The following is a 22,631-nucleotide window of genomic DNA, read 5'->3' on the forward strand; positions in this document are numbered from 1 at the left end:
CCGCTCGGCTGGAGCCCTGGGCTGAATGGAGGCAGGCGATGGCAACCCGTGGTAAAGCGGCTGACGGCAAACGGCGAAGGAGGGCAAACTCTCGTCAGCTTCTGGGGCGGCTACTGCAGCTGCCGCCGTTGCTCTCTCTAGGACTGGCCATGCTAGTGCCTCCAATGCTGGCCGTCAGGTCCCCGATGAGAGGAGGGGCAGGCAGTCCCCAGAGGCGCCCCGCTCGACCGTAGGAAGGGAGCACCTTTGCTCCCGCCGAGGCACCACCTGACTCGCGCCGACCAGAATTGCTTGCCCGGTCACGCCTCGGCTTCGCGCACTGCCGCTGCCCGTGAATTGTCTCCAGCACGTGCGGCGCTTTTTTCAGCGTGGTGAGTCTGCCAATCTTCGGGTTTTGGGCGGCGGGAGGGTGGGGGGAAAGAGAGATGGAGCGCCTCTTGTCTGCAGCCACTTGGCGCCCCTTGCCTGGAACTGAGAGCAGCAGCGCACCAGGCGAGACAGCTCAGAGAAAAGAAGGCGAGGCGCCCATTTGGCGGGGAAGGAGCAAAGCTGGGCAAATCACAGAGCAGGCGAAGCAGAGAAACGTTACAGGGGAAAAGGGGGCGGGGTTTAAAAGGCAAGGCGGGCAGGACGTGGAGACGTTCTGCAGTTAGAAGTAACGAAGGAGCCTCCGGGCGCTTTCTGGATCGGATTGTGCAAACTGAGCGTGCCACTACAGTCCTCGTGTTTCCCAGGGTTGCCTGTTGTGCCAGAGGTATTCCCTGTAGCCCCACATTCTTTAGCTCCCCACTTTCCTTAATTCGGGCGAATTTTGTGCTCCATGGAGAAACATTAATACGCAAATGCCGTTTGTTTAACCACGCAAAACTCGGGGGAAACCTTGGTATTTGGGAACGGAAAGGCTTAAGCCTTTTCATTTCTGTTTTATGCACGGGCTGGGAGGGTCACGAAGTTTACCTCTTTTATTTATTAACGAGTTGTTAATATGCAGATTGTGTGCCAGGAAGTGAAATATTGAGTTATTAGCCCAAACCCTATAATTTAACATGAAAAATAGGGGGTCGTCTTATATGCCGGGTCGCCTTATACGCTGGAAAATATGGTAATTCAAGGTTTGTACGTGTTAACTACATTTGACATTGCTTTTTTAAAAAGAAAAATCCTTACAGTCAAATAGCCCCCTAAGAGGGGGCTGGTAGGCTTCTCTCTCCCTTGCTGCCCCACCAACTTCCTGTTCCAATTAATTTTTAATTTAAGGAACTGAAATGCAAAGCAAAAAACGAACCTCTAGCATCCCCCATATTCCAATGTCTCTCTTTTAGGACTAACGCTCCGAGCTTCAAAAATCTGAGCAACCACTAGATGGCTCCAAACAGAGAGTATCTAGAATCTCTTTGCTGCCACCTAGTGGCATCCAAATATTCAGCCCAACCACCTAAATAAAGTCAACCATTTAATGAACGTAATCATCCATTTAGGAGTAAGATCCATTAAAGATCATTAAAGAGAGTTCCAACCTAGAACTAAGGAGAAATTTCCTAACAGAACAATCAGACAGTGGAATGTCTTCCCTCCAGAAGTTGGGATGCTCCATCATTAGAGGTTTTTAAGAAGAGATTTGTCCGGAATGGAATAAGGTCTCCTGTTCAGGCAGGGTTGACTAGAAGATTTCCAAAATCTCTTCCTCTGTATAGTGATGCCCATTTTCCATGTCATCCTCTCCAGCCTTCATCTGGCCTGTCCCAACTCTTGACGAAGACCAGAATGTCCGCCTCAGGTGGAAGCCGCTGGGAATGGGAGCCGGTGGTCCGCAGCGACCTCTTGGCTCGGGGCTTCCATTCCTGCAACATGGTGCAAGGAAAGCTCCTGATCTTTGGGGGGCTGAAGACCCAGGACACTCAGGAGCCCCCCATGGGAGACGTGGTGACCTTTGACCCATCCGCCCAGACGGTGCGCACGCTGGCTCCAGAACACGGCTACCGTCGCAGTCACCACGAGGCGGTGGTGCTGGGCGACCACTTGCTGTGTGTGGTAGGTGGGTGGGATGGATCCCGCAGGGTTTCGGATGTCTGCACTTTCGATGCAGAGCGGAAGCAGTGGGAAGGCTGGACCGCCAAAACATCCGAGACCCCCGTGGGGCTGAGTAGCCATACCTGCACCAAGCTGGCCGAGCATGAATTGCTGGTGGTGGGCCGGGAGGGGGGCCTACGCACCCAGCGGCGTTATGCCAGCATCTTCACGTTGCACCTACAGCCTAGCAGCAAGACTTACTGGTAAGTCCCACTCAGTCCCTAGCATAATAAAAAAAACTGATCCGTGAACATCTGTAAATAAATAAAATTATAACTAGTAGCCAGCCTGGGTTTGTTAAAAACAGATTGTGCCAAACCAATCTTATTTCATTCCTGGACAAAGTGACTAAATTAGTAGACCAGCAAAATGCTGTGGACATAGTGTATTTAGACTCCAGCAAGATATTTGACAAAGTAGACCACAACCTATTTCTTGGTAAGCTAAAAAAAATGTGGGGTAGACAACATGAACACCCGATGGATTTGTAACTGGCTAAACAAACCATACTCGATGAGTGGCCCTTAATGGAACTACATCCACATGGAGAGAAGTAAGCAGTGGGTTAAAACAAGGTTCCGTCTTAGGCCCAGTACTCTTCAACATCTTCATAAATGACTTAGAAGAGGGAATAGAAGGGGAACTCATCAAATTTGCAGATGACACTAAGCTCCAGGAATAGACAACACCCCTGAAGACAAGCTCAGGATATAAAATGATCTTGACAGATTGAACAATGGGCCCTATCAAACAACATGAAATTCAGTGTGGAGAAAAGCAAGGATTTACACCTAGGCAGGAAAATCCAAAGGTACAACTACAGATTAGGTGAAACCTGGCTCAGAAATAGTACAGCAACTGTGAGAGGGACTTTGGAGTCCTAGTGGACGATCACTTAAACATGAGCCAGCCATGTGTGGCAGCAGCCAAAAAAGCGAATACAATCCTTGGTTGTGTAAACAGAGGCATAGAATCAAAATCATGTGAAATATTAGTGCCGCTTTATAAATCCTTAAGGGACGTGGTGGTTCAGTGGGTTAGGACACTGAGCTTGTCGATCAGATGGTCGGCAGTTTGGCGGGTCGAATCCCGAGTGCCACGTAGCAGAGTGAGCGGCTGTTACTCCTCCCAGCTTCTGCCCACCTAGCAGTTCGAAAGCACGTAAAAACGCAAGTAGAAAAATAGGGACCAGTCCGGTGGGAAGGTAACAGCGTTCCGTGCGCCTTTGGCGTCTAGACATGCCAGCCACATGACCACGGAGATGTCCTCGGACAAGCGCTGGCTCTTCGGCTTTGAAACGGAGATGAGCACCGGCCCCTAGAGTCAGAAACGACTAGCATGCATGTGCGGGAGAACCTTTACCTTTATAAATCCTTAGTACATTCGTCTGAAAAGGTATAGGGTGTAGGAGGTTGGACTAGAAGACCTCCAAGATCCCTCCAGCTCTGTTCTGATTGAGGTCCAACTTGCCTGGCCAATATAGACATACGGCTGGGTTCATCCATGGCAGTGTTTCTCAGCCTTAGCCAGTTGAAGATGTGTGGACTTCAACTCCCAGAATCTCCCAGAATTATAGTAGTGTGCTAGAGCAGGGGTCCACAACTCCCTTTCTGTGGACCAGTACCGGGCCACGGGATGCCAGAAATTGGTCCGCACAAACAAGCAAAGCCCTATCCGCAGGATGCAGGCAGTTCATGAAACCAGGCCCCCTCCGGTCTGCAGAAAAACCTCTCTCCATGGAAGTGGTCCCTGGTGCTCAAAAGGTTGGGGACCTCATGGTTAACAAACCACCATGAATGTTTCCCTAACATGCTAAACCAAATGTACAAAAGGTGGGGTTTTTTTTTCAAAAGGCAACTGCGCTTCCTTTGTTTTTTCCTTGAAGAGGTTTTGCTTCTCATCCAAGAAGCTTCTTCAGTTCTTCTTCAGCTTCACTTCAAAACTGAAGAAGCTTCTTGGATGAGAAGTGAAATGTCTTCCAAGAAAAAGAAAGAAAGTCCAGTTGCGTTTTTGAAAAAGCACCTTTGGAACAACCATGGCCCGGATGACTGGGAAGCCCCGCAGACATGCTAAACCCAAGCAAACCACTACACACGGCACGCATGCAAAGACATTGTGCATTTTGTAAACCAAGACTGAGCAGAAGGTAAGGGTATAGGGCGGATAAGGAATGCAAAATGCGAATGCAATTATACAACTGAAGGTGATACATTTGCATTTTGCATTGTTTAAATGACACTTCGTTTGCATCAAAGCTTATTCTCAGCAGAAGCGAAAATGAGCTTTTAAAAGCAGGCAGAAGAACTTGATCCATTGAAAGTCAAAATCTTTGCCTTCTCCTCTTCCTCCTTCTCTTCCCCTTCCCTCTTCTTCCTCCTCTTCTCCTTCATCTCCTCCTCCTCCTCCAAGGTACAAAGAGGAGGAATCACGCACAGCCTCCCGAGCCGGCCACTCCGCCATGCTGCTGGAGGACTATGGCCCACGCGGGAAAAGCAGCGGCTACAAACTGCTGGTCTTCGGCGGGCGCGATTCTGCGGACTGTGATACGGCCAGACATTGGAGCAAAGGGAAGCTCCACGTGAGTGAGATGCCAACACAGATCGGTAGCTTAGAAGACAGAGCATAACAGAGTTGGGAGAGACTTTGCAGGTCGTCTTATCCAACCCCCTGTTCAAGCAGGAGACCCTATGTCCGTGGTGGCGAACCTATGGCATGCGTGCCACGGGTGGCACACAGAGCCCTCTCTGTGGACATGCGTGTTGTTGCCCCAGTCCTAGGCCTTCGGCTGGTTTTTATAGAACCTTTTCGCTTTAGGTTTCCATGCGTTGTGTGCAAAAAAAAAGGTTCAATCAATCAATTTCAACTTCTCACAGGGAAAAAAAAAGATCTCGCAAAGTTGGAATTGATGGATTGACTTTTTAGTCCCACCCAGTCTGCCGTTACCACCGCGGCCACACCCACCCAATGGGCCATGCCCACTCAATGGGCCACACCCACCTGGCACCCGACGATACATAAGTGGGTTTTGGGTTGCAGTTTGGGCATTCGGTCTCTAAAAGGTTCGCCATCACTGCCCTATGTCATGCCAGACGACGACTGAGAAAGCCAAAACCCCCGGTGGAAATGGTTCCCAACCCTTAGGGTGGGCAAAATTACACGAGGGGTTTGAAGCAGGGGGCCTGCCGGTCAGGTGCCCCCCATAAAAGTCTTGCTGGGAGGGGAGGACAGCCATGGCACTCCCCCAAATCTCAGAGGTGGAGGATAAAGTCAGCCACATTGGGCAGGCTAACCCCAGCTTTGGGCCTGGGCTTCTCAACCTTGGCCACTTGAAGAAGGGTGGACTTCAACTCCCAGAATCCCCCAGCCAGCAGGGCTTGCAGCTGCATTTATGTATGATAAGGTTAACCACTTCAAAGGAAGTCAGTCGAAAAGTGCAGCATCCTTAAGGTCAGGGCCAGCCAAGCTATCTCTGCCTTTCGTTCCGCAGGTCGAGTCCGCCCAGGCCCCCGAGCTGACCGAGCAGCTCTCTCGCTTGGTGGCCACTGAAAGGGGGTCCCAGCAAGGCCCCAAAGGCCTAAGGCACCATTCCTGCACGGTGGTCGGGCCCTTTGCGATCATTTTTGGGGGAGAGACCTTGGCGAGGGGCCGAGACGCCGTCTGCAATGATCTTTATATCTATGATGCCAGTAAGATATATTTTTTTAAATCTCTTCCTCTAACCCGGGGGCTTCCAAAGTTAGCCACTTGTAGACTTCAACTCCCAGAATTCCCCAGCCAGCGCATCTGAATTCTGGGAATTGAAATCCACAAGTCTTAAAAGTGGCCACGTTCGGAGAGCCCTGCTCTAACTTGTTGGGACTGACAGAACACAATCGGTTCTTCTCGTTTTTTGTTCTGCCACGCAACTTGTCCTGTTCAGCCCCTTACCGGTCCCTGCTGCGAGAAAATTAAAAAGAGCTCGCTTCAGCTCAGGAAATTGCAATGAGCAGCCTTGCCTTCTGAGATTGGAGCCTGCATTTGAAATTGCAAGTAGTACCCGACTTACGACGTATGCACCATGGTGCCAAGTGGCTGAATTGCAATCGTGTCAGTCTGGGGACGTTGCAACAGTTGCTAAGGGCCAGTCGTAAGCCACTGTTTTCAGGGCTGTTGTAATTCTGAACAATCGTTCAAAGAACTCGAGGATTTATGAGTGTTTTGTTTCGTTCGTCCAGGAGCGTCACCAGCAAACTGGTTCCACTTCCCTTCTCCTAGCCACGTGCAGAAGAGATGCGGCCACCGAACGTGCCTCTGGAACGACAAGCTGTATGTGGTGGGTGGGTTTGGAGCTGACGGGAAAACCCCTTGTCCGGAGATCTGCAGCTTAAAGATCTTGCCATGAAACTGAGGATTTTGCTGACCTGTTGGGGCCACCAAATGCTTCTTCCACCACTCCTGAAGGACCTCCTTCCCTGTTAGCTGTGGAAAGTGAGCCCACTCAGGTGGAGTAAACGCACCCACGCATGCCAGAGACGTCTGTTCTCTTTGTGCACAGAAATAAACACCTGACGCAAACCGAAAATGCCAGCAAGAAGTCGCCTCCTTAAATTTGAGATGTGTTCCCCATGTGCCCAATTTGTAAACAAAAGCTGACTTCCCCCCTCGTAACGTGTCCCAAAAGTGTCGTGTTTTGATTTGATCTTTTAAAATAAAATCTTTAAAAAAAAGTCAACTGGCCTGTATTTATGACGGTCGCAGTGTCCGGGGGTCACGTGATCCCCTTTTGCAACCTTCTGACCAGCAAAGTCAAGGGGGAAGCCAGATTCGCTTAACAACCGTGTGACTAACCGTACGAGTAACTTAACAATTACAGTAATACCTGTGGCAAGGGAGGTTGTAAAATGGGGCTAGGTTTACTTAATAGCTGTCTTGCTTAAGAATGGAAGTTTTTGGCTTAATTATGGTCAGACAGGACTACCTGCAGTGGCTTTTAGTGTATAAATTAAAGCAAATATATTTTCACATGAATATAGGTTTTGTGGAAAAAGGGGAATGAATGAAGGAATGAAAAAAAAAATTCTCCCAGAATCATAGATTCTTTTTTTTTTAATTAAACCACTTTCTTGCTGCATTTTGGGGGAGGGTGAGAAGTGTCGCACAACTTCTCCAGTTGTGACAAGAGGAAAAAGACATTTCTGAATGCTGCTAGAGATAAAATAAGTCACCTTGCTCACTTTAAAAATGTGTTACACGAGAAACCAAGCACGCTTTTTACAAAATGAAACAATCCTAAATATTCCGAGGGAGGTAAAATGAGGACCCAGATTGTTGGGGGCAATAAGCTGACTTTGTAATAATGCCGCTTGGGGGGGAAAAGCCCTAATAAGCAGGCATAGACATAGCATGAAGGCTATTGCTAAGCACATTGGTTTGTGCTTAAATTGTAAGCCGCCCTAAGTCTTCAGAGAAGGGCGGGATATAAATGGGATTAAAATAAAAAAATAAAAATTACTTACAATTCGTTCTGTGGTTGGGGTTGTCTTAAGAGAAGATTTGGGACATGGCTTTCCTGAACTGACAGCTATGTTATCATCCATTTTCCCAGCGAGGGCACTTCCCATGTGCAAAAATGAAACTCCACAGACACTGCAGAATTTCACCTTAGCAATTGTCCTCATTCCCTCCCTTGTCTCGCTTAAGAATGAAGAGTTTGGTCAAGGAACCAAAATGTGCTTTAGCTGGTGTGGCTTCTCTTATCTCAAATGTTTCTCTAGGTTACTTTAAGATGGGTGAACTTCAACTCCCAGAATTCCCCAGCCAGCCATGACCATTTTCTGTCTCTCAATCCCTAGAATGGAGAGATTGCAGAGAAAGGGATCGTAAGAGAGTAAGCAGGTATACATCAGACATACAAAAGGAATGTGTAATCACCAGGGAATTGCTGGCTGAGGAATTCTGGGAGTTGAAATCCACATGTCTTAAAGTTGAGAAGCACTGGCCTGGACACAGACACACCCTACCACCATGCTATGGAGACAATCCTAGACTTGCATGCTTGCCTAAATTTCACAACAAACCAACATTTATTTAACAAAACACAGTGTAAGATGACCCTATAACATCCATAGTGATAACGTTGGGAATCTTTTGAGATCCAAAGTTGCAACTGTGGGTTGAGGGAGGGGGAGGGGGGGGTCAAGTCCTTCCATACAAGTCCACTCTTCTCCTTAAGAGACCAGGACTCCTGCTGAGCTGGATTTGGCAGCTGCCCCCTCTGGGCTGTCTTTGGCAGGTGGCTTCTGCTCTTCCTCACCCATCAGACGAATGTTGTGCTTCTCACGGAACTCATTCAGCTCCCGGCCTTTGGTCTGCAGCTGCTGGCTCAGGGTCTCGATGATCTTGTTGATCTGCAGGGGGGGCAGAGGGAAGAGGCAGTAAGAGTCAGCCAATGGGGTGGCTGTAAGTTCAAGGCCCGCCTTAGCCACGAAAGGCAGCTGGGTAACCTTAGGCTGGTCATTCTCTCTCAGCCCAGCCCACCTCACAGGGTTGTTGTTATAGGGGAAAATAAGAGGAAGGAGGAGGATTAGGTATGTTCGCCACCTTGGATTATTTGTTAAAAATAATAAGGGAGGTAGGGAGGAAAGGAAGGAACTCTTTTCACTTTCCTTGAAGAGGCAGGGCTCCGTTGTGGTCATAAGTCAGAGACAACCTGTAGTCATTAAAGATGCCAAAGAGACCTTTGCTGTCTCACGGAGAGTTGGAGAGGCTACCTAATGTCTGAACAGCACTATCTATTCTCATCTGTCTGTCTATCTACCTCTATCTATCTATCTATCTATCTATCTATCTATCTATCTATCTATCTATCTATCTATCTATCCTATCTACTCTTCTATCTCTTCTATCTACTCTCGTCTCTCATCTATCTCTTACTCTCATCTATCTACTCTGATCTATCTACTCTGATCTATCTTACTCTCATCTATCCTATCCCATCTGTCTTTCTGTCTGTCTGTCTATCTATCTAGTATGTCTCTCTATCTATGCATCCATCCATCTACATCTATCTATCTATCTATCTATCTATCTATCTATCTATCTATCTATCATCTATCTATCTATCTATCTATCTATCTATCTATCTATCTATCCATCCATCCATCCATCCATCTAATCCATCTATCTCGCTGTCCAGCAATTCTGGCTTACCTGCTCCTTGTTGTTTTCCAGGGCTGGGAGAACCTCCTTGACGGTGCGCTCCACCAACACCCCTCCCACCATGCGGAAGCACTTCTTGGTCGGGTCGACCTCTCTGAGTGTTTCAATGACCAACCTGCACAGGAGACGAAAACGGCAAGCTTGGTTCAACAACTCCAGACGAGGCCAACACAAGTGATCTAGAATCTAGAAATCAGGGAGCCCACAAATCAGTTTACAGACTTCCATCTTGAAGCCTCATTGCTGCCCAGGGGCATCATATTTTGCATACAGGTAGTCCTCGACTTACGACTGTTTGTTGTGTGACCATGTGAAATTTCAAGAGCGCTGAAAAAAGTGCTGTGACTGTTTCTCACACTTACAACTGTTGCAGCATCCCCGTGGCCATGTGATCAAAACTGAGACGCTTAGCAACTGACTCATATTTATGATGGTTACAGTGTCCTGAGGTCACGGGATCCCCTTCTGCGACCTTATGAGAAGCAAAGTCACTTAACAACCGTGTTGCTAAGTGAACTGCAGTGATTCATTTAACAACAATGGCAAGAAAGGTCGTAAGGGAGGCAAAACTCACTTAACAGCTGTCATGCTTATCAACAGACATTTGTGGCTCAATTGTGGTCATAGGTCAAGAACTACCTGTACTAGGTGGAGCTGGGTTACCCTAATTTAATTGCAACCAAAGCAGAAAAAAAGCAGACTTTTTTTCCTCTGCCAAGAATCAAGAAAATCCCTTTTCATTTGTGGTCATGACATACTTGTGTTCGTTCAGTTCCATCTCCAGCTCCGCTGCCTTCGAAGCGAGACCTCTTTGCTCCTGACGGAGGCGGTTGAATCCTGCTACCACCTGGAAGGGAAAATTACATCTATGTTGATGAACAAGAACTGCTTTTATTTGTTCTTTCTAGCCCGCCTCATCCCGTCCTCTTTTGTGCATAAATTTTAGACGGTAAACAGCCCTGGTGTCTTTGGTTTCCTGCTGAGCATTCATGACAACCATCCCTGCGTATATTACCAAGGAGAGAAGTGTAACTCCTATCAGCTTCCCAGTCCAATTACATATTGTAGTATCTTTTATTGTATTTACTAACTTTATATGCCACCTGTGTCACTATCCAGAATGAGCCTGGATGGCTTTTTGTTGTTGTTAGCTGCGAAGTCGTGTCCGACCCATCGCGAACCCATGGACAACGTTCCTCCAGGCCTTCCTGTCCTCTACCATCTTCTGGAGTCCATTTAGGCTCACACCTCCTGCTTCAGGGACTCCATCCAGCCACCTCCTTCTCTGTCGTCCCCTTCTTCTTCTCTTGCCCTCAACCTTTCCCAGCATGAGGCTCTTCTCCAGTAAGTCCTTCCTTCTCCTTAGGTGGCCAAAGGATTTGAGTTTCCAATTCAGGATCTGGCCTTCTAAAGAGCAGTCAGGGTGGATCTCCTCTAGGACTGACCGGTTTGATCGCCTTGCAGTCCAAGGGACTCGCAGGAGTCTTCTCCAGCACCAGAGTTCAAAGGCCTCAATTCCACCCTGTTGTTGTTAGCTGCGAAGTCGTGTCTGACCCATTGCGACCCCATGGACCACGTTCCTCCTCCTTCTAAAGAGCAGTCGGGGTGGATCTCCTCTAGGACTGACCGGTTTGATCGCCTTGCAGTCCGAGGGACTCGCATGAGTTTTCTCCATCACCGTAGTGCTGGATGGCTTACCACGGCTAATTAAATCAGAAGCCCCTGTTGGGAGTCGGGAAGGGGGGAACTTTGTATAATGTTTTCAGTAACTAGGAATGTCTTTGATTAATGTTTCTAGTTCTCTGAAGCAACAAAACCTTCTCCATGTGGCATGTGGATTGTGATAAGAACCAGTTCAAACCAGCCAGAGACAAGGCCTGTGCAAAGATCTGAACTCTAGCAACTTGTAAACTCACTACAATGAGGGAAACCCACCACCTGAATATGAAATTGAGCCCACACCCATGTCTCCGTTCGCATTAGCTGTGATTGGCACCAACTTCCAGCGGAGGCGGCAGGTCTGTCATCAGTGACTGAGCTTAAACATTCTTGGGATAAACACACATCCGCCATAGAACAAACATTTTAAAATAAAACATAAAAAACAATGAAAAATAATTAATTAAAAATAAGACAAAAAAAACCCTTGCAGAGCAGACTCAATAGATCTTTTCTGCCCTCAGTTTTCGACACAGGTCGTCCTCCACTTAGAAGCACAAAGGAGCCCAAAATTTCTATCGCTAAGTGGGACCGTTGTTAAGTGAATTTTACCACCTTTCTTGCTACAATTGTTAAAGTGAATCGTTGCAGTTGTTACGTTAGTAAAATGGTTGTTGTGAATATGGCTTCCCCTATTGACTTTTTTTTTAAATTCCATTTATATCCTGCCCTTCTCTGAAGACTCAGGGTGGCTTACAAGCTTAGCAGTAGCCTTCATTCTATGTATATGCCTGCTTATTTTATTTTTTATTTTTAATTCCATTTATATCCCGCCCTTCTCCGAAGACTCAGGGCGGCTTACAAGCTTAGCAGTAGCCTTCATTCTATGTATATGCCTGCTTATTTTATTTTTTATTTTTAATTCCATTTATATCCCACCCTTCTCCGAAGACTCAGGGCGGCTTACAAGCTTAGCAGTAGCCTTCATTCTATGTATATGCCTGCTTATTAGGGCTTTGCCTGTCAGAAAGTCACAAAAGGGGATCACGTGACCCTGGGGCACTGCGACCGTCGTAAATGTGAGTCAGTGGCCAAGCATCCAAATGTACAATCCTGGGGATGCTGCAATGGTCACAAGTGTGAAAAGTGGTCACGAGTCACTTTATTCAGTGCCGTTGTAACTTGGAACGGTCGTTAAGCCGAGGACTGCCTGCATTTCTATGACATTCTGCCCCCACGGGCTCAGCAACCAGCGAAGCCTGCCAGGCCCAGATCAGGATTTGAATGACTGACCGAGCGAGAGGGGCAGCTATAGAAAATGAATCATGAATAAAAAGGAAGAATAAATAAAAAGAAATCAAGGTGGCTCAACGTCTCCTAAGACCCTCGTGACAGGCCTTGGAGATGGGACTCTGCACACGCTCAGGGGAGAGAAGCAGCAGCGTCGCCCGTGGCAACCGCGTCCAACCGCCTTCTTCTGCTCGGCTGGGCGCTCTGCACATGCCCAGGAGCCCGCCTCTCGGCTCGCTCCTGCTCCCAGCCCCCACAACGCGGTACCTGCTCGGGGGTCAAAGGCTTCGCCGCCCCGCCGCCGCCCGCAGGACCCGCCTGAGACGCCGCCGGGCCGCTCTTGCTCTTGCCCTCCTCCGCCATCTTCGCCCTCCTCCCTCCGGCCGGGAGAAACACAACTTCCGGTGGGTCAGTCGTTCGGAGACCGGAAGCCGCCGTTGCGCCGTTTTGTCCGCCATCTTTGATGCGGGAATCTTGCTCTCCGCGCTCCTTTTCGCCGTAAATAGGAAAGTATCCACATTCAAAACCGAAATTCTACAACGGAGAGCGAACGTCACCCCGCAGGCCCGAGAATGAGTCTAGCTTGGGCGGTTTATTTCGGCCCGATACTCTTCATCGGGGCATCCATCTTTGTCAAGGGCGCGGCTGACACCTCCCAGGAGGCCGCTCGCCGCGGCCACGTGACGGGCCCGCGAGGGAAAAACGGCGAAAAGATGAGCGTTATTCAAATCAGGGAAGCGGAAGCGGAAATATCGTGAGCTGGACAGCGCCGGAGCCGCCATCTTTCTTAGGGGCCCAGGGCACTTCCGGGACGGAGTGAGCCCGAACGGAGGGAAGCGGCCGCCGGCGTGGAGGCTCCTCGGGGCGCGCCTGGGCCGGAGGCGGGAGCGGAATGTGGGGCGCTGGAGCTGCGGGGCTGGGGCTGGGGTGGGGGGCTGGCTGGAACCCTGGAAGCAGTAGCCCCCTGTGCAAAACCAGGACCTCCCCCCCATCAGCCCATTTCCTTGCGTGGGGAGGGGGGTCCAGGGCAGGGGAGAGCCCGTGTAGCGAGCTGTGCGGATGCTAGAACAGAATAGAGAGAAGAATGGGAATAAGAATAGAATTGGACAGAATAGAGAAGAAGAGAATGGAGACTAGAAGAAGAAAGCGTAGAATAGAGAAATGGAGAAGAGAACATAGAATAAATAGAAGAGAGAAGAGAATGGAGAATAGAACAGAACGTAGAATAGAATAGAGAAGAAGAGAATGGAGAAGAGAAGAGAACAATAGAATAGAGAAGAAGAGAATGGAGAATAGAATGGAGAAGAAGAGAACGGAGAAGAGGAGAATAGCATAGAGAAGAGGAGAATGGAAAATAGAAGAAGAGAACAGAATAGTATAGAGAAGAAGAGAATGTAGAATAATTTAATGTAATTTAATCCCATTTATATCCCACCCTTCTCCGAAGACTCAGGGCGGCTTACAATCTAAAGCACAAAAAGCCTTCATTCTATGTATATGCCTGCTTATTAGGGCTTTTGGGGGCCCCCAAGCGGCATTATTACAAAGTCAGCTTATTGCCCCCAAAAATCTGGGTCCTCATTTTACCTACCTCAGAAGGATGGAAACATAGAAGAGAAAAGAATGAATAGAAGAGAACATAGAATAGAATGGAGAAGGAAGAGAATGGAGAAGATAACATAGAATAGAGAAGAAGAGAATGGAGAATAGAACAGAATAGAGAAGAGGAGAACATAGAATAGAGAAGAACAGAATAGAATTGAATAGTCCGTGTGTGTGCTGCTGATTGGCATGGATTCCAAACAGTCAAGGTATAAATAGGCTCTTAGCCTCTGTTTCCATGATCTATATAACGTGGGAATTATAGACTTGGGACCTTTTAAGAGGGCTGGACTTCAACTCCCAGCATTTTGCAAAGCTGGCTGGGGAATTCTGGGAGTTAAAGTCCACCCCTCTAAAAAGTGCCCAGTCTAAAAAACTGACTAGATCAGGGGTCGGCAACCTTGGCTCTTTTATGACTCGCAGACTTCAACTCCCAGAATTCCCGAGCCAGCTATGCTGGCTCGGGAATTCTGGGAGTTGAAGTCCGCGAGTCATAAAAGAGCCAAGGTTGCCGACCCCTGGACTAGATCTACAACTGGGTCCACTGTGTTGTAGAAACATGCCATTGGTTCAAACTGAGGGGCTACGGGCAGGAACAGGTGGCAAAGAGGGCAAAATAAAATGGAGGCAGACGGTTTAGCTGTTAGATCCGTTGATGACTGATCTGAGTGCCAAAAAAACAAACTCAAGAGACCACCAAGTACAGGCAGTCCTCGACTTATGACTGTGATTGACCCCAAAATATCGATTGCTAAACAAGACAATTGTTAAGTGAGTTTTGTACCACTTTGTGACCTTCCTTGTCACAGTGAATCCCGGCAGTAGTTAAGTGAGTAATACAGTTATTACGTGAATCTGGCTTCCCCGTGGACTTTGCTTGTCAGAAGGCCACAAAAGGAGATCCCTTGACCCCAGGACACTGCAGCGGTTGTAAATACGAGCCCATTGCCCAGTCTTTCAATTTTGATCATGTGACCATGGGGATGCTGCAACGATCATAAGTGTGAAATATGAAATATAAAAACTTTTTCCACTGCCATTGTAACTTCAAATGGTTGTAAGTTGTGGGTTACCTGTACTTCACAGTTAATCCCTGAGCTGCAAATATTCTCTTGTATTAAAAATAATTATTCTTCTCCAGTTTTGGAAGAGATTCTCCCTGAAGCTCAGAAAAAAAACTACTTCTCATCTTTTGGCTTCTTTTTCCAGGTTGAGAGGGCTGGTCCAGAAGGCCTTGCAAATCCTTTGTGTTGCTGGGAAACAGTTTGGAGGGATCCAGAGCCAGGAGCCTGGCCACAGGTAACTAATTTAGGGATGCTTTTGCACATGGCAGCCTTGGAGCAGTAAAACAGGGTATTTTATTTTATTTTATTATATTTATATGCCGCCCTTTCCCGAAGGACTCAGGGCGGTTTACAGGGTGATTAAAACAAAAAATACAAAAGTTAAAAACAGTTAAAAAAATTATAGGAGAATGGAAAATTTCTTAATCAGAATAGAGTTAAGAAGGGACCCTGGAGGTCTACTAGTCCAACCCCCTGCTCAGGCAGGAAACCCTATACCATTTCAGACAAATGGCTGTCCAGTCTCTTCTTAAAAACTTCCAGTGTTGGAGAATTCGCCGCTTCTGGAGGCAGGCTGTTCCAATGGTTAATTGTTCTGTCAGGAAGTTTCTCCTTAATTCCTGGTTGCTTCTCTCTTTGGTCAGTTTCCATTCGTTGCTCCTTGTCCTGTTAATTGCTAAGTACATTTCTGTTTCTACTCCAGGGGTGATGGCTTTTTGCATTCGGGTTCCTCTTAATACCTGCTCCATATTTTCTTGTCCAGATTCCAAGCGATGTCCTCGGGTGCGCGAGGCCCAAAGCCCCTCATTGCGGTCTGCCAGGTGACCTCGACTCCCAACCGCGAACACAACTGGTCAGCTTGTTCGCAGCTTGTCCGGGAGGCAACTCGGCGGGATGCTTGCCTTGTCTTCCTCCCAGAAGCCTTTGACTTCATTGGCAGCAGCACGGAAGAAACTCTCAGCCTGGCGGAGCCCCTGGAGGGGGATTACCTTCAGCGCTACATCAGCCTGGCCAGGTAGGACTCGCAGGGGTGCCAGAATGGCTGGGGTGGCGTGTGAAAGAATGCGGATCCCTCCCAATGGGGGCCTATTGACGTACAGCGAAGATGAATCATAAAAATGGTCACAGAACAAATCAGTTTGGTCCCGTGGTTAAGACGCCAGGCTAGAAACCAGGGGACGGCGAGTTCGAATCCTGAACAAAAGACATCTGGGTAACCTTGAGCTAATTACCAGGAGGTGGTGAATTCTAGTCCTGCCTTAGGCATGAGAACCAGCAGAGTGGCTTTGGGCCGGTCACGTCTCTCTTTAGGTATGAAACCCGGTTGGGTGCCTGTGGGTCACTCTCAACCCCACCCACTCGCACGGTTGTTATTGTGGGGGAAATAGAAGAAGGAAGGTCTTTTAGGTACATTTGCCAACTTTAGCTATTTATAAAAATAACTAAAGGCGAGATAAAACATCTAAAATAAATGTGTTCGTCTCCTTAGGTTGGGGTTTCTCAACTTTAGCAACTTTTAAGTGGTGTGGACTTCAACTCCCAGAATTCCCCATCCAGCATAGTTGGCTGGGGAATTCTGGGAGTTGCAGTCCACACCTCTTAAAAAGTTTCTAAGCCTGAGAAACCCCAACCTAAAACTCTTTCGGGGGAAAAAAAGGTTTTAGTTCTCGTAGCAGATGCAGAGAACGGCTCCATCGTCTGTAGGTGCCACCAGGTGAGGAAGGGGAGTACCTCAGCCAGGTAAGCACTGGATTCTGCCATTCCCAAGGAGGGGAAGAGAAGATGTTAATTGGCCATCCCTATCCGTTAGAAAAGGGACGCGGTGGCTCAGTGGGTTAGGAAGCTGAGTTTGTCGATCAGAAGGTCGGCAGTTTGGCGGGTCAAATCCCGAGTGCCGCGTAGCAGAGTGAGCGCCTGTTACCCGTCCCAGCTTCTGCCAACCTAGCAGTTCAAAAGCACGTAAAAATGCAAGTAGAAAAATAGGGACCACTACGGTGGGAAGGTAACAGCGTTCCGTGCACCTTTGGTGTCCAGTCATGCCGGCCACCTGACCACGGAGACGTCCTCGGACAAGCGCTGGCTCTTTGGCTTTGAAATGGAGATGAGCACCGGCCCCTAGAGTCGGAAACGACTAGCACGCATGTGTGGGGGAACCTTTACCTTTATCCATTAGACGCAGGGTTGTTTATTCAGCCTGCCTGGGGGCCATGATCAAAGACCAGGGAAAGAACCTTTGAACTGAGAAGAACAAAGAAAGGGGGCTGGGAGAGATTCTGGTTTGTATCTCCGATTGGAATCTGAAGGGGAGGAAACAACGATGTTGTAAATACATGGAAGTTCTCTTTTCCCACGAAGGGTTTGACACATGAACCTTAACTGATCCGGGACTGACCAAATGGACTGAGGGGAGGGGGTTTTACTCGGGGACACTTTAAAAGTATCCATCTGCGACACAGTTTCCAGATCCTGTCTAGATTATCCACTTGTCAATCATGTTCTAGTAAAAGTTCCTGTTTGGACAATCCTGTCTCCGAGAGTTCTTCTTTCCTAAGACGTGGATTGGGTTAGGGTCCTGACACTTTTGCTTCTCGTCGGACAGGGAATGTGGAGTGTGGTTGTCCCTTGGCGGTTTCCATGAGAGGGGCAGAGACTGGGAAAGCACGCAGCGGATCTACAACTGCCATCTTCTGGTGGATCCCAAAGGTAATGAAATGTCCTTAAATTTGATGGGGGTCTCTTCTTGGCTCCCCCCGCCCCTCCCCCCAATATTCCTGTAACAAGAGAGCTCTGTCACAAGGATGCTCAGCCGGGTGGGATTGCCCACGCTTCCTTAAAAAAAAATCCGCTTCGCAGTGGTAATAGTTGGGGGAAAAAACTTAAATTTGACCATATGTCAAATTTAAGACATAAAGCGTGTTGACAAAGTACAGTAGCTGTGTTTACACAACTTGTTAAGTCAAAACAAAGCATCCAGGATGGCCGAGTTTAGACTTTCGCGTTCGATCAACAGGTAGTTTGTTTGCCGGCAGTGTGACTTCTTGTAGGACAAACACACTGTAATTTGCAGGAACTGGCTTATGACTTAGGGCAGGGAGTAGGCAACCTTGGCTCTTTTATGACCCGTGGACTTCAACTCCCAGAATTCCTGAGCCAGCCACGCTGAGGGAAAAGGAAGAGGTTTCCAAGCTGAGCCACGCTGGCTCAGGAATTCTGGGAGTTTATTTATTTATTAATTGATTTTATATACCGCCCTATTCCCGAAGGACTCAGGGTGGTTCACAGGGCAAGTTAAAACAATACAAAAAGGAAAGATAAAATAGAATTAAATTAATACTAGCCCACAGTTGAAGTCCACAAGTCATAAAAGAACCAAGGTTGCCTACCCCTGGCGTAAGCCTAGGCCGCTTTATGACTGGTGGACTTCAACTCCCAGAATTCCTGAGCCAGCCACGCTGAGGGGAAAGGGAGAGGTTTCCAAGCTGAGCTAGGCTGGCTCAGGAATTCTGGGAGTTGAAGTCCACCAGTCATAAAAGAGCCAAGGTTGCCTACCTACCCCTGACTTAGGGTGATGCAAAGCAGCTGTTTAAAGGTCTATGTCAGATAGAAAAGCCTCTGGATAAATCTATCGTTAAATCACACTTGGAACTTACAACCTTAGGTGTAGTGCTGAAATAACATTTGGAAAGGAAGACGGTAGATGTAGACATTTGCCTGGAAGGAAACTGTAGCGGAAAAGTCAAGAGCTTGTGAGATATATTTCCAATAGAAGAGAAGATTTGTAGCTCAGGGTTGAATTGTGAAGTCCTTGGTGTCTGGTGGTTTTTTTGCAGACGTTTCATCGAGCAGCTAGGTAACATCATCAGTGCTGCAAGGAAAAAAAGTGAGCTCAGAGAGCAGCGCAATTATAGCAAGTAATATATTAACAGTATAACAGAGTTGGAAAGGACCTTGGAGGTCTTCTAGTCCAACCCCCTCCTCAAACAGGAGACCCTCTGCCATTTCAGACAAGTGGCTGTCCAGTCTCTTCTTTAAAAAACCTCCAGTGTTGGAGCACCCACCACCTCTGGAGGGAAGCCGTTCCACTGGTCAGGAAATTTCTCCTTAATTCCAGCTTTCTTCTCTGCTTGAGTAGTTTCCATCCGTTGTTTCTTGTCCTGCATTGAGATGCTTTGGAGAAGAGCTGGGACCCCCCCCCCTTTTATTTTTGTGGCTGCCCCTCCAATATTGGAAGATGCTATCATGTCAGCCCTGGGACTTCTGAAAAGAAAAAAATATATTCTCAAAGTATTAGATCTTGGATCATCTAGTCAAACTGACTGGCAAGATAACTTTTTAATTCTGAAAATCTTTTTTTCCTGAAGTATGGGAAATTCCATGTTGGAAGGATCCCAATAAACTGTTACGGAATTACAAAGAAGACAACCAGGGTGATTTGGGAAAGGGGAAGCATTGGAGAAACTGGCAAGTTGAGCTTGGAGATAAGACAGACCAGGTGGGGGTAGCTGAAGGTGACTGAACATCCCAGGTTGGAAAATGGTGGCCTTAAATTACCGGAATGCAGGGGGAAAAATATATTCTGAAGATTAGAACAATTGGACATTGGGAATTATTCTTTGAAAGCATGTCATGGGATGTGAAGTAGGTAGTTCTCGGCTTACGACAACTGAGCCCCAAATTTCTGTCGCTCCGCGAGGCGGTTGTCAAATGAGTTTTGCCCTGTTTTACAACCGTTCTGGCCACGGCTCTTAAGGGAATCACTGCAGTTGTTAAGTTAGTGGCATGGTTGTGAAGTGAATCTGGCGTTCCCCATTGACTTTGCTCGTCAAGACGGTCGCCAAAGGGGATCACACCACACACACACACACACACACACACACACACACACACACACACACACACGGGGACGCTGCGACAGTCATAAATGTGAACCAGTGGCTGAGCATCCAGATTTTGGATCCTGTGACCAGGGGACGCTGCAGCGGTCCTAAGGGTGAAAAATAGTTTTTCAGTGCCGTTGTAACTTTGAACGTCCACTGAACAAGCTGTTGTAAGTCGAGGATCACCTGTAGCTGGCACGAATATTGCATGACATTGCAGTTGGGTGGATTTTGCTCCCTTGTCTGCTTCTAATCCACCGGATCCTTCTTTTTTTCCTTGGCGAGGCTGGTCTCAGGGTCTGTTGTGGCCGCCTATCGGAAGATCCACCTCTTTGACGTGGAGCTGGAAGGAAAGGTCTCCCTGAAAGAAAGCGCCTTCACCAACCCGGGCCCAGAGCTGGTGCCGCCCGTGCCCACCCCAGCTGGAAAGGTATGGGGCCGAAAGTGGGGCCTGCGCCCTCACCTGGGGGGCCCCAGAGGAGCACGAAGCCCCCCCCACTCCATTCATTTCCATGTGCAGGACCACCTTTGAGCCGAACATTTCTGTTGCTAGGTGAGGTTTGCCTCACTTTACGACCTTTCTCGCCACGGTTGTGAAGTTAGTCACCTGGTTGCGAAATGAATCCGGCTTCCCCATTGACTTTGCCTGTCAGAAGGTGGCAAAAGGGGATCCCGTTTTTTTTTCCCCCAGGGCTATTGTAACTTCGACTGGTCGCTAAACAAAACTGTTGTTAAGTCGAGGACTACCTGTATGGAGACTAATTAATCGTCCTTGCCTCTCTTTTTCTACATTTTCAACTTTTAAAGCCTGTGTGTGTGTGTGTGTGTGTGTGTGTGTGTGTGTGTGTGTGTGTGTGTGTGTTTTAATATTTGCCCCTCCCGCCCCCTCGCCCCACCCAGGGGCTGTTCCACAATGTGAAAAACAAAGAAAAACAAAAAGGCACGGAGCAGAATGAGGGTACTGGGCAACCGGCCTGCATTTACGACATCCTGGGGGTCCTGGGCTTCCCAGCAAGCAAAGTCAAGAAGTCTTGCTTAACGACCATCAGGGGGGAAAAGGTTGTATAATCGGGCGCGATTCAGTGACACAGGCTCCAGCTCCCCTTGTGGTGTGAGCCGAGGACCGGCTGTGCCACTTAACGTATTCCCAGTTATTTCCAGCAGGAGGCGCTCCTGGGCAGCTTCTCACCAATTCTGTCCCTTCTCCAGGTGGGGCTGGCCATCTGCTATGACCTCCGGTTCCCAGAGATGTCCCTGGCTCTGGCCCAGGCGGGCGCCGAGATCCTCACCTACCCGTCGGCCTTCACTGTGACAACCGGTGCCGCCCACTGGGAAGTAAGTCCCTTGGCCTTTACTGCAAGCAGCCCTCGACTTACAGCGGTCCATTTAGTGACGGTCCCGAAGTTACAGCGGCACTGGAAGCCAAGTGAGGACCGTCTTTCACACTTAACGGCCGTTGCAGCATCCCCACGGTCACGAGATCAAAATCCAGACACTTGGCAGCTGGCTCGTACTTAACGACCGTTGCAATGTCCCGGGATCCTTTTCGTGACTTTCCGACAAGCAGTCAGTGGGGAAGCCAGATTTCATTTTCACAGCTGCGATGCTAACTTGTCAACTGCAGCGATTCACTGAGCAACTGGCAAGAAAGGCCGCAAAATGGGGCAAAACCCGTGGAACTAACGTTTCACTTAGCGACGGAAATTCTAACCTGAGTTGTGGTCGTACGTCAAGGATGACCCGTGTTCGGTTCACGGCTTCCTTCTCTTTCCCAGGTCTTGCTCCGAGCCCGTGCCGTGGAGACCCAGTCCTACGTGGTGGCCGCGGCCCAGACAGGCCAGCACCACCCCCGCCGCACCTCCTTCGGCCACAGCATGGTGGTGGACCCCTGGGGCAGCATCGTGGCCCAGTGCCGGGAGGGCCCCGGCCTCTGCTTTGCCGAAATCGACCTGGCTTACCTGCACCGCCTCCGCCAGGAAATGCCCGTCTTTGCCCACCGCCAGCCTCGCTTATATGGCCGGGCAGCTGCAGAGTGGGGCTTTGCGCCCCCTTGACGGGCTCGGCTGGCCCCGGAGGGGGCTTGGCTGCTGCAACTGGACTCTGCAGGGTCCAGGGTCTGCGGCCTGACCGTAGCTGCCGTCCAGAGGGTCAGAAGGAAAGTGGGAAGGAGAGAAACAGAATGCAGGTAACCTCTGAGCTGGGGAGGGGGTGGGCGTTTCAACACACTCCCCCTCGTTGGAGCATCAGAAGTTTGCCTTTGACTATTCAGACATTCGGGGTTTGAACTGGTGTGGGGCCGAGTCGGTCACTGTCCCTCTGGAGGAGCTTCGTTCCCAAAATAAATGTCTTTTCCAGCCAACTTCACTTTAATCCAGCTCCTTTTTCTAAGCAGCTCAAGACTCCCTATTTCCGTACGATTGGAGGCGTCCAACCTTGGCAACGTTTTAAGACTCGTGGACTTTGAATCCCAGAATTCCCCAGGCTGGCTGGAGAATTCTGGGAATTGAAGTCCACAAGGCTTAAAAGATTTATTTATTTATTTATTTATTTATTTATTTATTTATTTATTTATTTATTTATTTATTTATTTATTTATGGGATTTATATCCCGCCCTATCTCCCGAAGGACTCAGGGCGGCTAACAACAATAACATATAATAAGTACAGAAATTAAGATAAAAATAAAATTAAAATCATCTGTGCAATAAATTAAAATTAAAAATAAATTAAAAATTGTAAACATAATTAAAATGCCTGTCAGTCCAGGTCAGCCAGGTGGAAAAGGATTCCAAAAGTTGAAGGGCCCTGGTTTTCATAAAATAAGAGGTCAGGGTACTTCCCCCTCTGAAGCATTAATTTTCTCTGCTAGAGT

The 22,631-nt window shown here is 48.3% G+C and overlaps 3 protein-coding genes across 5 annotated transcripts; 2 read left to right on the forward strand and 1 right to left on the reverse strand.

Annotated features, from left to right (window-relative positions):
- Positions 1–1,764: 1,764 nt before the first annotated feature.
- KLHDC9 (kelch domain containing 9) lies at positions 1,765–6,729 on the forward strand (the record flags this gene model as incomplete). The annotated part of the gene is made up of 4 exons (XM_083374083.1): positions 1,765–2,273; positions 4,480–4,648; positions 5,558–5,756; positions 6,285–6,729. The coding sequence occupies 4 exons, from the start codon at positions 1,765–1,767 to the stop codon at positions 6,449–6,451; spliced, it is 1,044 nt and encodes a 347-aa protein (XP_083230209.1). The 3' UTR covers positions 6,452–6,729.
- Positions 6,730–8,109: 1,380 nt separating this feature from the next.
- Positions 8,110–12,598, reverse strand: PFDN2 (prefoldin subunit 2). 2 transcript variants are annotated; one of them, XM_083374288.1, is made up of 4 exons: positions 12,484–12,598; positions 10,026–10,114; positions 9,259–9,382; positions 8,110–8,456 (listed from the first exon to the last, which is right to left on the reverse strand). In XM_083374288.1, the coding sequence occupies exons 1-4, from the start codon at positions 12,577–12,579 to the stop codon at positions 8,277–8,279; spliced, it is 489 nt and encodes a 162-aa protein (XP_083230414.1). In that variant the 5' UTR covers positions 12,580–12,598; the 3' UTR covers positions 8,110–8,276. The 2 variants fall into 2 exon arrangements, with proteins under 2 accessions (XP_083230414.1, XP_083230413.1); XM_083374287.1 differs by lacking the exon at positions 12,484–12,598 and adding an exon at positions 11,230–11,620.
- A 493-nt stretch (positions 12,599–13,091) lies between these two features.
- On the forward strand, positions 13,092–22,123 carry NIT1 (nitrilase 1). Of its 2 annotated transcripts, none has more exons than XM_083374260.1 (7): positions 13,092–13,110; positions 15,028–15,117; positions 15,646–15,897; positions 17,482–17,585; positions 20,056–20,189; positions 20,969–21,094; positions 21,535–22,123. In XM_083374260.1, coding segments are annotated over exons 1-7 (987 nt in total). In that variant the 5' UTR covers positions 13,092–13,108; the 3' UTR covers positions 21,814–22,123. The 2 variants fall into 2 exon arrangements, with proteins under 2 accessions (XP_083230386.1, XP_083230385.1); XM_083374259.1 differs by lacking the exon at positions 13,092–13,110 and adding an exon at positions 13,131–14,027.
- Positions 22,124–22,631: the final 508 nt, after the last annotated feature.

Source organism: Vipera ursinii, assembly GCF_947247035.1.
Source record: "Vipera ursinii genome assembly, chromosome: 15".
Classification (NCBI taxonomy): domain Eukaryota; kingdom Metazoa; phylum Chordata; class Lepidosauria; order Squamata; family Viperidae; genus Vipera; species Vipera ursinii.

Coding starts and splice junctions, on each gene's coding strand:
- PFDN2 (XM_083374287.1), bottom strand. CDS start 11,340: ATGGCGGATGTGTGTTTATCCCAAGAATGTTTAAGCTCAGTCACTGAT. Junction 9,383..10,025: donor ATGGAACTGAACGAACACAA/GTATGTCATGAC, acceptor TCTCCTGTGCAG/GTTGGTCATTGAAACACTCA. Junction 8,457..9,258: donor TGGAAAACAACAAGGAGCAG/GTAAGCCAGAAT, acceptor CCCCCCCTGCAG/ATCAACAAGATCATCGAGAC.
- NIT1 (XM_083374259.1), top strand. CDS start 14,008: ATGGATTCCAAACAGTCAAG. Junction 14,028..15,027: donor ATGGATTCCAAACAGTCAAG/GTATAAATAGGC, acceptor TTCTTTTTCCAG/GTTGAGAGGGCTGGTCCAGA. Junction 20,190..20,968: donor TGCCCACCCCAGCTGGAAAG/GTATGGGGCCGA, acceptor TCCCTTCTCCAG/GTGGGGCTGGCCATCTGCTA.